Raw genomic sequence first — 16,396 nt, forward strand, 5'->3', positions numbered from 1 at the left:
GTGCCGTCCAGTAGTGCATTAAGAAACATGACTAACATTGTCATGTATTTGTTTTCTCATCCACTCCGCTGGAGGGAAGTGTATGCAGTGGAGTGTCTTGTTTTTGAATTCAATTTTTATTGTATATATATATATATACACACACACACACGTTGATATTGTTGTTGGTGGAGAAGGCAGGTCAAAGAAACTTGTCTTGCACTTACAATGTAAGATGGTGAGGTTTACGATGGTCCATAGTTCCTGTAGGAACCTCAAAGTTCAAAGCCCTAGACCTCATTGTATGTCTGAGAGGCCCTTAGGGCCAAGAGTGAAGGTATCTCAACTAGTGGGGTTGAGAAAGTCTGCTCTGGAGAAGCTCCATGATTTCTCGGCACTTGTTTAGAAGAAGTTGGATCATTCCAGATATTCTGCTAGCAGGCTGATTTAGATACATACATTGTTATTGTTATTGTAACATACATATGTTGCTACAGGAAGCATAATGGCTATGAGGGTGCATGAGAATTTTGTACAGGTATTTAATAGGTATACAAGCCAAGAAACAAAAGGAATTTTTTAGGGAGGCCTGCAGAGGTATAAATAGAGAACAGGAAAATAAGAAAAGAGAGAAAATTAAGTCTGGATACCAGGAAATATTTCTTAATATTAATAATAAAATATTTCTTAACAAGGGCTCTATTAGTCTCCCCAAGGGAAGTGGTGGAAGCCTCCAGGCCCCCAAATCTTGCCTGGAAAAACAGAAATTTCACCTTTCAAATGGGGTGTACAAACTATGTACTTGGCATGCTTGGCCATGCAGAAAAGAAGAGGGACCTGGGGTGCACAATACCTGCAAATATCTGAGATGTAAATGCCCAAGAGGTTGTGGAATTATTTAAGATAGTGACTAGGACTAATGGGGTGGCATTGAACAAAGGGGAAATGTTCAGGTTGAATATTGGCAGGCATTCTGGATAGGGTTTTGGGCACCTTTCGCTGGAGCACTGAGCTGGGCTTGTTTGTTAGGATCAGCTGTGTGTAACCCACAGGATCCATTCATTTCTCATAGTGAAGGGCGGAAAATATGATGGACCCTGCCCCAAAAAGGGTGGCAGATGGAACAGGATCCACATGTATGTGTGGAAAGGCTTCATAGACTCATAGAATCATAGAATATCAGGGTTGGAAGGGACCCCAGAAGGTCATCTAGTCCAACCCCCTGCTCGAAGCAGGACCAATTCCCAGTTAAATCATCCCAGCCAGGGCTTTGTCAAGCCTGACCTTAAAAACCTCTAAGGAAGGAGATTCTACCACCTCCCTAGGTAACGCATTCCAGTGTTTCACCACCCTCTTAGTGAAAAAGTTTTTCCTAATATCCAATCTAAACCTCCCCCACTGCAACTTGAGACCATTACTCCTCGTTCTGTCATCTGCTACCATTGAGAACAGTCTAGAGCCATCCTCTTTGGAACCCCCTTTCAGGTAGTTGAAAGCAGCTATCAAATCCCCCCTCATTCTTCTCTTCTGCAGGCTAAACAATCCCAGCTCCCTCAGCCTCTCCTCATAACTCATGTGTTCCAGACCCCTAATCATTTTTGTTGCCCTTCGCTGGACTCTCTCCAATTTATCCACATCCTTCTTGAAGTGTGGGGCCCAAAACTGGACACAGTACTCCAGATGAGGCCTCACCAATGTCGAATAGAGGGGAACGATCACGTCCCTCGATCTGCTCGCTATGCCCCTACTTATACATCCCAAAATGCCATTGGCCTTCTTGGCAACAAGGGCACACTGCTGACTCATATCCAGCTTCTCGTCCACTGTCACCCCTAGGTCCTTTTCCGCAGAACTGCTGCCTAGCCATTCGGTCCCTAGTCTGTAGCTGTGCATTGGGTTCTTCCGTCCTAAGTGTAGGACCCTGCACTTATCCTTATTGAACCTCATCAGATTTCTTTTGGCCCAATCCTCCAATTTGTCTAGGTCCTTCTGTATCCTATCCCTCCCCTCCAGCGTATCTACCACTCCTCCCAGTTTAGTATCATCCGCAAATTTGCTGAGAGTGCAATCCACACCATCCTCCAGATCATTTATGAAGATATTGAACAAAACCGGCCCCAGGACCGACCCTTGGGGCACTCCACTTGATACCGGCTGCCAACTAGACATGGAGCCATTGATCACTACCCGTTGAGCCCGACAATCTAGCCAGCTTTCTACCCACCTTATAGTGCATTCATCCAGCCCATACTTCCTTAACTTGCTGACAAGAATACTGTGGGAGACCGTGTCAAAAGCTTTGCTAAAGTCAAGAAACAATACATCCACTGCTTTCCCTTCATCTACAGAACCAGTAATCTCATCATAGAAGGCGATTAGATTAGTCAGGCATGACCTTCCCTTGGTGAATCCATGCTGGCTGTTCCTGATCACTTTCCTCTCATGCAAGTGCTTCAGGATTGATTCTTTGAGGACCTGCTCCATGATTTTTCCAGGGACTGAGGTGAGGCTGACTGGCCTGTAGTTCCCAGGATCCTCCTTCTTCCCTTTTTTAAAGATTGGCACTACATTAGCCTTTTTCCAGTCATCCGGGACTTCCCCCATTCGCCACGAGTTTTCAAAGATAATGGCTAATGGCTCTGCAATCACAGCCGCCAATTCCTTCAGCACTCTCGGATGCAACTCGTCCGGCCCCATGGACTTGTGCACGTCCAGCTTTTCTAAATAGTCCCTAACCACCTCTATCTCCACAGAGGGCTGGCCATCTCTTCCCCATTTTGCGATGCCCAGCGCAGCAGTCTGGGAGCTGACCTTGTTAGCGTCAGGGAAGCCTCAGCAAGCAAGACACCTTTATTTCCACCTGTACTGAGCAGCAGGGTCCGGGTTTATGCAGGAAAACAGACATGGCTCTGGGTGTTTATGGCATCTGCAGGGCAAGTTCGTGGGTGTTACAGCCTCACTATCTTATCTGTCTTTTTTACTATGGAAGAGATTGTGTTACTCACAGAACTGAGTGCCTGATGGCACTAGCTAGAGTGGTATATAGAGCAGGCACATACGGAGCAACCTTTCCCCTTCCTCCAGTGCACCTGAATTCTGACCTGCATTCCCCTGCTGCTCCAGGCTCGGGTTTCTCCACACAACTCTACTGAGGCAGGTCCAGAGAGAGATGCAGCCCCCTTTCCTGCCCCCCACCCCCTTCGTCCCATGACCCCTGTCAACGTTCCTCCCCCACTCTGAACTCTAGGGTACAGATGTGGGGACCTGCATGAAAACCTCCTAAGCTTACTTTTACCAGCTTCGGTTAAAACTTCCCCAAGGTACGAACTATTTTACCTTTTGCCCTTGGACTTTATCACTGCCACCACCAAACATCTAACAAGTATATAATTGGGAAAGAGCCCGTTTGGAAACATCTTTCTCCCCAAAATCCTCCCAACCCTTACACCCCCTTTCCTGGGGAAGGCTTGATAAAAATCCTCACTAATTTCCATAGATGAACACAGACCCAAACCCTTGGATCTTAAGAGCAATGAAAAAACAATCAGACTCTTAAAAGAAGAATTTTAATAGAAGAAAAAGTAAAAGAATCACCTCTGTAAAATCAGGATGGTAAATACCTTACAGGGTAATCAGATTCAAAACATAGAGAAAAGGAGTACTTGCGGCACCTTAGCGACTAACCAATTTATTTGAGCATAGAGAATCCCTCTAGGCAAACCCTTAAGTTACAAAAAGACACAAAAACAGGAATTTACATTCCATTCAGCACAGCTTATTTTCTCAGCCATTTAAAGGAATCAGAATCTAACGCATATCTAGCTAGATTACTTACTAAGTTCTAAGACTCCATTCCTGTTCTGTCCCCGGCAAAAGCATCACACAGACACAGAGAGAGGCTTTGTTTCTCCCTCCCCCCAGCTTTTGAAAGTATCTTGTCTCCTCATTGGTCATTTTGGTCAGGTGCCGGCGAGGTTATCCTAGCTTCTTAACCCTTTACAGGTGAGAGGGTTTTTCCTGTGACCAGGAGGGATTTTAAAGGTGTTTACCCTTCCCTTTATATCTATGACAACCCTCCCCACACCTGTCGAAGCACCTCTGTCCTGAATTGCAGCACCCTCTGTTGTTTCAGTCTTGCTCTGCACTGCAGCTCTGCCGGTGACCTCACTCTTGCCCCACTATTCTAGGCCTGGGCATGTCTTAGTACACCATGCTGCATTATGTGCTGCTAGAGGTGCTTTACATTTACATCATCTTTTTCGGAAACATGGGAGTGCATCTAATCCGTATATTTGCTTGGGCTATCACATTATTTTACTGTAAACTGCTGACTGACTTTGGCAGACTAAACGGGCTGGGTGAGTCCCTGTGCTATGGTATGTATGTGACCCAAGTGCCCCACCTTGGCAATGGATGGGGGTACACAGTTACAAGTCTGTACCCAAGGATTTGCCTAGACATGCCCAGACAGGCATGTTTTGCCTGTGATCAGCCTGATATTTCACTGAAGAGGGCCGTGTGCATAGGTGCTGGCTTCCTTCAGGCCTGGGGGGTGCTCAACCTCCCCGCTCCACCCCAAGCCCCCACCCTGTCCCACATCTTCCCGCCCCCTCCTCCCAGCATGCCCGTCCCCACTCCAGCTGATCACAGCAGGTGGGAGACACTGGGAGGGAGTGGGAGGTGCTGATCAGCGGGGCAGGAGGCTTTGGTGGGAGGCGTTGGTGAGAGCTGGTTAAACAGCCACTAATTTTTTTCTGTGGCTGCCTATGCCCATGTGTGGTCTCTGCTGAAAGTTAAGAACTCACTGGTCATCATAGTTATTGCAGGATGGATGGATGGATGGATGGATGGAAAAATTTTAAGAGTTATGTAACATGTAGAACATTGTGCTCCAAAGCTGCTGGAGGTGAAACTGGTCATCTGGGGCAAGGTGGTTCTCATGGCTAACTCACTCAAGAGTGGGAACAGCTGACAATCTATTGACCCAGCCCAGCCAAGTGTTTACACTCTGACAAGATGCAGGCTGGGCCTTTACAGAGCACAAGAAGCCCAAGACAAAGGTCTTCACTGGGGGTTAGTATCAGGGCAAACTGAAGGTAACAAAATGCCCTGATTATGAAAAGAGACAAAAGGTCTGGAACTGTCTAATAGGAGAAAGAAGGGCCCAAGGTGGTATCCATTAGGGAGGCAATACTCTGTCAGCGTCTCATGAAAAATGGATCCCAGCACTTTAGACCTGATACTTGAAGTGCTATATGGACTGACCGTTGGGAGAGAAATACCACGTTAGACAGGAGAGGAACTTGTTAGTAAATATAGGCTGTAGATTATGTTTCACATTTTTCTTTTATCTGTAGCTATATATTTCTAATCCTTATACTTGCTTCTATTTGAATCTTTACCTTAAGCTTTGTTAAATAAACTTTAACTTCTCTTTGATTTTACTATAGACACTAGTAAGTGCTGTGTGCTAAGGAGAGTGTTGTAACTGAGGTCAAACTAGTGAGCTGGTGGGCACTGCTTCCAAGGGGGCAGTGAATCTATGTGCACTGAGGGTATCCAGAGGTGAAGGGACTGAGTGCTTGAGTGTAATGAAGTGAGGTGTACAGACAGGTTAGCAGGATACATGCCCCGGGGCCAAAGCAGAACTCTGGGGGCTAACTACCTCCAGAAATTTAGTAACAGGTTCTCTCTGCTCTGCCTCAAGGACTCACTCAGGAAGCCTAAAGGCTGGGGAGTGCAAATTGCTAGCCTGCAGAGGGAAAGAGTGGGGCGATCAGAGTCCAGGGTAGGGCACTCATGTTGCCAGCAGCCAGTCGTTTTGGGTGAATTTCCCTTGGTGGGCCCAAACAAGTCTCCCTTGACCCATAAGCAGGCAGTAGCAATTCACCTATACCAATGGGTAACCTCAAAAGTATCACAATGTGCCACATGACCTTGTAGCTTATGGGCACACATCCATTTTTTCTTTGAAAATTATATTAATTTGAAGCTCTGGTGGCAGCTTATAAGGGGTTGGAGAAAATTCAATGTCATGCTGTCTGATTGGCTCACAACTAGGAGCAGGGCAGATGTCAGAAAACAAGGCAGACACCCTAAACTGATGGTGTTGCTATAATTATATCTCACCAAGCCAGTAACAAATATGAAATCCTGGACCACTATCCCAGTCTTTCCATGGAGTCACAGACTGTCCCCTTATACTCCCCAGTCTATCTTGCCACCCAGGCAAGCTGGACTATGTGAAAAATAGTCACACAAGAAATCACACCACATTCAGGTTGCTCCTAGTCCCAAGAAACCAGTCACTTACCCAAGATCTTACACCAATGACAAAAAGATGAGAACGTTAGCTAACTCTCTTCTTTGACAAGAATCACTGATCCAATGTATACTGGTCTAGAATCACAAAATCTGCTGGTGAATCTGAAATGGAAATACAGCATTTTACAATCATTCAAAGAATGTATTGAAATGTTACACTCATGTTCAGATATGACAATGCTGTGGGTTGGCAGTGGGAAATTAGTGGGAATTTGACTTGTTACTTTGCAATTTCTTACTATTTGCAATTTCTACTCAAGATTTATAAATATTGTAGAAATAACTTGGAATCATAAAGTACCAAGGGAGCCAGAAATTCTGTTCCCTATGTGACATTTTTACTAGGACTACAAAGGCTTTTTAAAAAAGGACTATAGTTCCCTGGGTTATGCAGAAATTGACCTTATAGAAAGTGGATTACTCATGCATGTGCCTGTCTAGCTTTCTTAGACATTTCTAAGCTATCATCTTGATAATAAAATATTGCATCCCCGTTTTTTGAATGCTTTGCTGATATGGAAGAAAGTGTTTACGATGAGCATCTTATTTGTTATAAGGTTCTAATCTGGTGATTTTTCTTGTTGCAGGATCTGGGAGTCCTCCTTGCTCCAGGCTGCCAAGGAAAATGATGTCCAAACCATCCAGAAACTGCTCACCTGCCATACTTGTGATATTCATCAAAGAGGTAGGGTACTCCATATGGTGTCCATGACTAGGATAGCTGCAAGGAGAGGACACCTTGGGACTGAGAGTCTGGAGGATGGCAAAGCTTCTCAAGCAGTAGAAAAGGGTGATCTTGGCAGGTCGGAGTGAAAACTCTCTTTGCGTGAGGGTAGGGAGTCCTCAGGATTGAGTGTATTACTCTCTAAGATTCATCTCACCAGGCTAGCAAAGGAACTTATGACACATATACATGATTCTCTCTCTCCAGGTGCCTTGGGGGAGACAGCTCTTCATGTGGCTGCCTTGTATGATAGTGTGGAGGCTGCACAGATGCTGATGGATGCAGCTCCAGAACTTGTCAATGAAGCAATGACATCAGAATTCTATGCAGGTAAGAATGCCAAGATGAATAGACATGGTCTGAGACTGCCGAAATGGCTGGGAGATATGGCATAGTCGCTGAGATTCTGTTAGCTTTGTGTCCAGATCCCAAGGTGCCCTTTATAAAATGGTCTGTTTCAGGGAATCATGTTTTACTGCCACTTACCTTCATTTTCAACTACCCATGGGTGCTGTTGTGTTCCCAACAGATCTCCAGGAAATGAAACCTATACATATTCCTTTAAAAGAGGGTGCATTTAGAGGGTCATTTTATCCTTGGAGGATATCCTATTCCCAACTACCACCCCAAAATCTGAGATCCAATAATTATATCTGGACTCCTAGCTAAGCACAGTCAACTTTTGAGTGGAAAACCTCCAAGGAAAGATCTAAGTGCTGGAAGAAGTAGTATTGATTCAGTAGGTGATGCTTTTCCATCTAAGTTATTCCTGAACCTAAAGTGTCCCAGTGTGGTGCTAGAGGGAGATATGCTCTAGGGAGTGGTGTGATTGATTCCCTAGAGGTTGGTCACCTCTCTGAATCAGTACTGTCCCAAATGCCTCACATGTTGTCAGGAGGATGCAGTGCTGCTGGAGCGGCCATCTTCCAGATGAGACATAAAATCTAGGCCCTCCAGGGTGGGGTTATTAATTCCAGGGTTTGTAAATTACATTCTACCTCCATTAATTCCCTCTGCATTTTCACTTGGATATGGATTTTTTCTTAAGGGTCTACTGACTGTATTGTCACTGTGCATTGTTAAAGAGTTGCCTCCTTCTACCCCAGAACCAGCTGCAAGGGAGGAGAGAATATGGTCTAGTGGCTCGAGTAGGGGATGGGAAGTCAGGAGACCTGAATTCTAGCCACCATCCTGTTACTGACCAAGTCACTTAATTTCTCTGCATTTAGTTTCAGGCTAGATATTCCAGGCTCTTGCATACGGGTTAATGTGAGGTTTAATTGATAAACATTTGTGAAGTGCTCTGAGATCCTCAGCTGGAAAGTGTTACAGAAGTGTAAAATATGAGCAGGAGCATAAGTGGAATTAATGAGGCACTAAACCACTTCACTGAAAAGTGGTGAGAGAGAAGTTGCAAGTGTAAGTCATTTAACAGCAATTAATTTCACAGTTGCAAGTCCTACCTTAGGGCTAAGACACAATAAAGGCGGTATTCGTGAAAACACTGGGCAAAATTCTGCTGGGGTTAATCCACTGAAGTCACTGGGATAGCCAGTGTAACAGAGATAAGAGTTTGGGCTGCAATTTTCCAGGGACATTAACCACTCACATGCAACTGGAATTCCATGGGAGCTGGGCAGGTGACTTCCTTAAGGTCCTTTGAACACCCCAGACTTTGCCCATTGGATTTTTCAGCTATTTACTAATAAAGTGGCCTTGGTTGCACAGTTGATCTCTGAAGTGCCTCTGTTCCCTGTGGTGCAATGTTGGCATTACAAAAGGGGTGTGATTGTGTGTTGCAGGGGAGACTGCTCTCCACATCGCTGTGGTGAATAAGAACTTCAAACTTGTGAAGGCGATGCTTGAGAAGGGGGCTGATGTCAACAACCCACAGGCCACTGGCTACGTCTTCAGACTCAGCAGCCACAATCTCATTTACTTTGGTAGGGCTCCATCTGCAGGCCTTGACTGCCACCAGACTCTTCTTCTCTGACACACTATGAGTTCTGTGGCCTCTCTGGATCTGGTATGGTCTGCTCCCTTTCTGTCCCTCTCTCTGTCAACAGGGCCCCATGTGCTCTGGGAATTCTTGTCTATGCAACTGCTATGCAATGCAGACCTTGCTACAGAATTGTGCTCTAGAAGTTCAGCTTTCATTTTCTAAAAAATGTTAAATCTCTAGCCTTTGTGTAGACCACTTGCCCTAACATGACCTGAATGAAACCAATGGAGTAATGTCTGCCTGAGTCTGTAGCCAGCCTATCGTAATAGCTCTGTGATGAGCCTACTTATCCATTCTTTTCATTTGGGTGATAACTCTGAAGCCTAACGAGAATTATTATGCCATTGTTTCACTCCTAGACCAGGGATAGTTAAAACTGAAGTTTTATAAACTTTAGTATAAAAAAACCAAACAAATACACCTTGCACAAGCCCCATTACTGCTCAGCACACCTATCTATGTCTCTGCAACCAGAAAGAAAAGGAGTACTTGTGGCACCTTAGAGACTAACAAATTTATTTTAGCGTAAGCTTTCATGAGCTAAAGCACTAACACGGCTGCTACTCTGAACTCTGCAACCAGAGTATCCCCTTTGACCCCCCTGAGCAGACTTTCAGTCCTTAAAGGGATAGGGCACAGGAGAATATAAGCCTGATATTGCCTTATGAGTGCTACTCTCCCTCCTCATAAATGTAATGTCATCCCAACATTTCTATTTAAAAAATATATCATACAGTCCATCCATTTGACTTATTAGCAGTCATCCAAGTTCCACAAGTTTGTAACAGTCATTCTCAAGTTAGTCTTTGAGTATCTTCCTCTGTAACAAGCTCTGGTACTGACAGTGAAATCTTCTGCAAGTCTCTTTAGTTTATTTTACATTCAGCAGAAAGTTTCTGTGGCAATTTTAGTTCCATTAGCCAACTGAATAGTTAGTTCTGAACACCTCAAATTCCCAAAGATATTCATACCTTATGGAATAACAGTTCCTATACGATCAGTGCTATAACCATGTCATGCCAAGTTACTGGGCATATGGCAAGCTAGTTAGAAACCATATCTCTCACCGTGCCTCAGTGGGTCACAGCTGAGGATGCCAGATTCAGGACAAGCTGCTGAGAAATGGGGCAGACTCTCCCCAAAATGGTGGTTATTCTACCAAGCTAGTAACAAAAGTAAACTTCTGTCTCACCACATTGGTTAACACGAAGTCAAAGATGCAGTCTCCTTAGGCATCCCAGCCCTTATTTCACCCCCAGACACTAGACTTTGTGATGAGTGGCTATTGAAAACCAATTTAATCAAACCAAGGTTTCTTCTGATATCAAGAGACCATCCACTTAGCCAGGTAGATATATAATTCAGATCTTAGCCAATAATCACACTGCTGCCAATCCATTAGTAACTGAAATTTAAAGGTTTATTTATAAGAGAAAATAAATAGAAGAGAGTTAAAGTGGTTATGGAAATCATGTACATACAAGAGATTGAAAAGTTCTTATATCAGATTTGAAGCAGTGATGGAATAAACTGCTAGTTTGCAAATTTCTCTCTGGAACTTACCACAGCAGCTTGGGGGTCATGAGTCCTTGATTAGAGCTTCCTTGTTATTTTAGGCCCAAGATGGAGTCCACAGTCACATGAGCAAGTCACATGCCCTTACATGCTTTGAAGACTCACAGGAGCAGCCTTTACCCATATTCTGGCTAAAGCATCCACAGGAAGGCTCACTGGGTGGGGACAAGCTTCTTCTGTGGCCCATTGTGAGTGTTAGATGTTCTTTAATGGGCCATCAACTTGAATAGTTCATTCACAATGTGCTGGCCAGACTGGATGTAAATTACCTTGGGGATGTTATCCCAGGAGCAAACACATTTGGGATATAGATCTATATAGCCTATATTCTTAACTTCAAATACTGTGATGATACACGGATATAAACAAGCTAATCATACTTAGCAAATCATAACGTTTTCATTAACATTGTACATGATTTACTTTGTACACAATTTGTTGCAATTGTCTAACAATGGCAATATTCATTATATAAATGGTCATGTTTCTATCATACAGCATCACAATACTAAATTAACATAATTATAAACTATCCAGAGCTATCAAATACTTCATTTCCCAATATTACATCAGCCTTGGAGAGAATGTAAGATTAGGTCCAGGAATAGGCGCTTGGTATGACATGTGACAAACAAGTGGATAAATCCATGATGCATTCACTAGTCCAAAAGTTGGATTTAGACACTTATAAGTAGGTGTTCCTAATCGTTCATATGTCAGTGGGACTCTTCTCTCGCTGGTCAGGTGACTTCACATGTTAGTGGATTGTTCTGGTGATCTGTCCTCTTGTGCAGTGCTTGTTTCAGGTTCCATGGTCTCATTTTGGCATTCATGTTTCTCTACAGCAGCTGTGAATGTCATATCACTCCACTCAGCTGCTTTCAAGTTTACAGAATCAACTACATCCTCATTTCCCAGGAATTGAGGGTCTGTACTATGGGCAGTATCTGGAACCATCACGTAATGTGGTTCATCTTCACCCTCACTGCTGTCCTTTTGTTATCTCTTATTGCACTAGCTTGCCTTGTTTTCTGTGTCTTATCATAGAATATCAGGGTTGGAAGGGACCTCAGGAGGTCATCTAGTCCAACCGCCTGCTCAAAGCAGGACCAATTCCGGGCCCAGATCCCTAAATGGCCCCCTCAGGGATTGAACTCATAACCCTGGGTTTAGCAGGCCAATGCTCAAACCACTGAGTTATCCCTCCCTGCCTGCAGTGGGTTAGAGGATGGAATTATATCCCTAAGTAAGAAGTCACAGGAAAGTAAAAGATTGCAGTGAAGAGCTCTAACATATCCTTTTACATCTTCTGCTTTTACTTCATAGACTGAACTATCCCCTTTCCTTTGAAGTACTACATGAATCTTATCTTCCCACTAGGATCTTAATTTGCCTTTTCCTCCTTTCTCTGAAAGGTTCCTGACAAGTACTCTGCCACTTGGTAAGAGAGCAGCACCATGCACTTGTGGAACTCTTGGATTTGACTAATAAGTCAAATGGATGGACTGTATGTTAGACGTTTTAATATAAATGTTGGGACAACATTACATTTACAATGTGTTGTCTTGTGGTTTCGTAAGAAGGAGGCACAGTCTGGATGTAGAAGTAAGGCTTTATTAGAACTAAAACAGAAGTACATAAAACAAAGGGAAGCCATGTGCTCCTAGCTGTGTAGCTGGTGAAGCTGACTCTGGAGTGCCTCCAGCCAGTTCTCACTGGCCCCAATCCAGTTCCCGTTAACATGTGCTCTGCTCTTAAAGGCCCAGTACATGCTCCTAACATTTGAGGGGGGAGTGTAGCACGCACAAACGAATGTCAGAATTAGATTTACCTTTGCCCTTTAAGAAGCTCTTTTGCGGCAGCAAGCACTGGGAGGGAGGGGGGAAAAGCGGGCACATGGCGTGCTCATGGAGGAGGCGGAGTGGAGGCGGAGCTGGAGCGGGGGCAGGAAGCTGTCAGTGGGTGCAGAGCACCTACCAATTTTTCCCCATGGGTGCTCCAGTCCCGGAGCACCCACGGAGTTGGTGCCTATGCACCCACCTATAACGAACCCCCTGGGTCCAAGCCATTTGGCTATTATAGCTAGGTGTTTGTTGTAGCAAAAGAGAGGGAGGGCACAGCTCCTCCAGCCCCGGGGCCACGGTGTTCGCAATGTCACAGAGCTCCTCACCACCCCAATGTGCCCCCTACCTCCCCTTCACCTGGACCACCTTGGTGAGCCCTCTTCACCCAGAACCACTCCCCACTGAACCCCAACCAGCTGTACCTGGACCCCCACCCCACTAAGTTCTCCTGGATCCCCCCTGCTGAGTCCCCTACACTCAGACTGCACCAATGAGCCCCACTACTTTTGCCTACACCCCTTTCAGAATCCCATTGCCCCTGCATCCAGAACCCCCGAACCAGACTCTGTGCATTCAGATCCCGCCCCCACCCAGACACCTCACTCAGCTGCCCACACCCAGATTGCACCACACAGAACCCTCTCATCCTACACCTGGATCCCCCCACACTTGGATCCTGCTGGGCTGAGCCTGCCTGCCCACACCTGGTGCACCTAGCATGGAGGGGCAGGGCCCCAGGGTGTTTCTGGGGCAGGCCCGGCCCTTGCATTGTGTCAGGGTTGGGTGCAGCCTCACCACAGAGTCCATGTCCTGGGGAGGGCTGCAGGGTGATTTCCCACCTCCATGCAGCCAGTGGCCTGTGCTCCCCACTGCCATGCTGGAGGCTCCACATTTATTTATTGACAAATAAAATTTGCAGAATTTTAAAATATTGTGTGCAGAATTTTTATTTTTTTTTTGGCTCAGAATTCCCTCAGGAGCAGCAACTGCAGGCTGCTCCTGGTAAATCAGATGCAGTATCAGCTTTATCTCTGCTTTTCCTATACCACATCCTGACTCTGCCAGATTGCCTGCAACAACACATCTTCTTCTCTGGGCTTGCTTCATGTCTGCATGACTGCTCATACCATTATCAGTTCTTTTGTCACAGTCCTGGACAGGTTTCAGAGTAACAGCCGTGTTAGTCTGTCTTTGCAAAAAGAAAAGGAGTACTTGTGGCACCTTAGAGACTGTGCTGGAAATGGCCCAACTTAATGATCACTTTAGATAAGCTATTACCAGCAGGAGAGTGAGTTTGTATGGGGGTGGGGGGGTGAGAAAACCTGGATTTGTGCTGGAAATGGCCCACCTTGATTATCACGCACATTGTAGGAAGAGTGGTCACTTTTAATAAGCTATAACCAGCAGGAGAGTGAGTTTGTGTGTGTGGTTTTTTGGAGGGGGGTGAGGGAGTGAGAGAACCTGGATTTGTGCTAGAAATGACCCACCTTGATTATCATACACATTGTGAAGAGAGTGGTCACTTTGGATGGGCTACCAGCAGGAGAGTGAGTTTGTGTGTGTGTGTGTGGGGGGGGGGGGGGGGGGGCGGAGGGTGAGAAAACCTGGATTTGTGCTGGACATGGCCCAACTTGATGATCACTTTAGATAAGCTATTACCAGCAGGACAGTGGGGTGGGAGGGGGTATTGTTTCATGGTCTCTGTGTGTATATAATGTCTACTGAAGTTTCCACGGTATGCATCCTATGAAGTGAGCTGTAGCTCACGAAAGCTCATGCTCAAATAAGTTGGTTAGTCTCTAAGGTGCCACAAGTCCTGGACAGCTTGCTTTAATATGTTAATTTCAACTATCACATCTTAGATTGCATCAATACTAGCCTTTAGTTCCCTTACCTCATTGATCAGTATGGGAGACTCCTTTTCCTTTGGGAGGAAGTGTTGCTTTACTCTCTGATCAGTGCTCTGTGTATAGGACGACCGAACAGAATTATATGCAACTGCCGTAGCACATACGCCTCCATTCCCCAGCTTCTGCTCTCTCTCTATCTGATCATTTACAAAAGTGTGCAGCTTCTCAAACAAGGTCTCATCTGCAACCTGATTATCTTTTAAATAAAGTTGAATCATAGTCTGAATATTGTCATTCTGCAGTCCTGTCAGGACTGTATGGAGGAACATGTTTTGTACAAAGACAAGGTCATTTCTTAGGTCAGAGTCAGCTTCTTGTCAGGCTGGCAAACATTATGTCTCAAATCAAGGGCTCAGACTAGGAAATCCAGAGGTGTCTGTTTTGGCTCTTGTGTTGCTCTTGAGAGCTGCAGGTAAAGTTCAGTGGCACATTTTCTTGATTATAGGTTTCAGAGTAACAGCCGTGTTAGTCTGTCTTCACAGTTAAGATGCATCCGATGAAGTGAGCTGTAGCTCACGAAAGCTCATGCTCAAATAAATTGGTTAGTCTCAAAGGTGCCACAAGTACTCCTTTTCTTTTTTCTTGATTATAGGATCTTAAGATACCCCTCAGTTTTGGCAGGCTCAGATTAGTTTTTCTCTCCAAGTAGCCCCTGAAGCTCCGTGCTGGGCAAAGAGCCCCAATCACATATTCTCTACCTCAGTGTACCCCGTTTGAGTCCCACTTTCAATTGATTGGCTTAACCTGTACTTTTGGTGGAAATTCCCAATCTTCTCTGTAGGTTTAAAGTCTTTCTTTAAAATTGCTTTTGTTTTCTGTGGTAGGCTGACAGATTTGACAACAGGGGGCTGGTTTTAATTTTTTTCATCATTTCATTCTATTTTAATTTTTCACTTTACCGTTTCTGAATGGTCTTTCATCAGTTTTTCCCATTTGCTTCTCCATTGCTGTGAGGTGTAAAATCTTATCTTTTAATGACAGCAGTGCAGACACTTCCTGATCTTCCAACTCATCCTGCTCATGTAAATTGCTTCTTCTATATTTGACTAAAGCAAAATGACATTTAGCTGCAGTTTCACTCTGACTTGACCCAGAAATACCCAGAGAGTCACAAACTTCTCTTAAAACTTCATCCTTTAGCAGGTATTAAAGGGCTCCTATGTCCATGTGAAGGTCCTCTAACTCCCCCCGCCAGAGTACTTACAAACCATTAAATCTCCCCTAGCAGCTATTCCTGGAACAGTCTACAAAAGATTCAGGTTCAGGTTTGTCTCTTAGGGTAGGTTTGCATAGCAAAAAAAAAAAAAAAAAAGGAAAAGAAAAAAGACTGCTGCAGCAAGTCTCAGAGCCCAGGCCAACTGACTCTGCCTCATGGAGCTTGAGGTGCAGGGCTAAAAATAGCAGTGTAGAAGTTCAGGCTTAGGCTGGAAGGGGGAGGGTCTCAGAGCCCAGGCTCCAGCCCTAGCCCAAACAGCTACACCAAGGGTCCCCAGACTTTTCATGGCGGTGCCCTCCCTTACCCCTGTCCGCACCTCCCTTCCCAAGAGCCGGGAATGGGGCCGCGGCTAGGGGGGTGTGAGGACAGGGTAAGGGGGCTGCGGCTGGGGCCGCAACAGCTGGGGGCAGGTTTGGGTCTGGGTCCAGGAGTCCCAAGACTGGCCAATCAACTCCCAGAAAATGGAAGTCACTCCCTGGTTCAAGTACAGCTGCTTGGCACTTAATACTTCCATTTTATTCTGACCGCTGAGTGAACCTTCTGCTGTATTTGTTATGGCCACCAACATGAAGAAGTCCTTGCTAGTTGGTCACAGGTGCACAGCCAGATTTTGGTGAATCTCTGGTGCAGTGGTTCTCAACCTATTTATCTTTGTGGCCCACAAAATATTTCCTGGGCCATAGGTTGAGAACTACAGTGCCCCACACTTAAGCCCACCCGCAAACTATTATGCCTAGTGCCCTCTGCCCAGAGACCCCTCCACAGAGTGGGACCAAGAGCAGAGAGCGGGGTGCGGGGCCCTGGCACAATTTGGAAACCCCA

General features: G+C 45.3%; 1 protein-coding gene across 2 annotated transcripts in view; it reads left to right on the plus strand.

The window, feature by feature from the left end:
• The window catches only part of LOC125623058 (transient receptor potential cation channel subfamily V member 6-like), a 75,795-nt gene that overhangs the window by 37,188 nt on the left and 22,211 nt on the right, over window positions 1-16,396 (plus strand). The window contains exons 2-4 of one of the 2 annotated variants that reach the window (XM_048821896.2): window positions 6,891-6,988; window positions 7,235-7,357; window positions 8,830-8,970. In XM_048821896.2, coding sequence (XP_048677853.1) covers window positions 6,891-6,988; window positions 7,235-7,357; window positions 8,830-8,970 — 362 coding nt within the window. The remainder of the gene's footprint in view (window positions 1-6,890; window positions 6,989-7,234; window positions 7,358-8,829; window positions 8,971-16,396) is intronic. The other variant, XM_048821897.2, reaches the window with a different exon arrangement.

Source organism: Caretta caretta, chromosome 1 (genome assembly GCF_965140235.1).
Source record: "Caretta caretta isolate rCarCar2 chromosome 1, rCarCar1.hap1, whole genome shotgun sequence".
Lineage (NCBI taxonomy): Eukaryota > Metazoa > Chordata > Testudines > Cheloniidae > Caretta > Caretta caretta.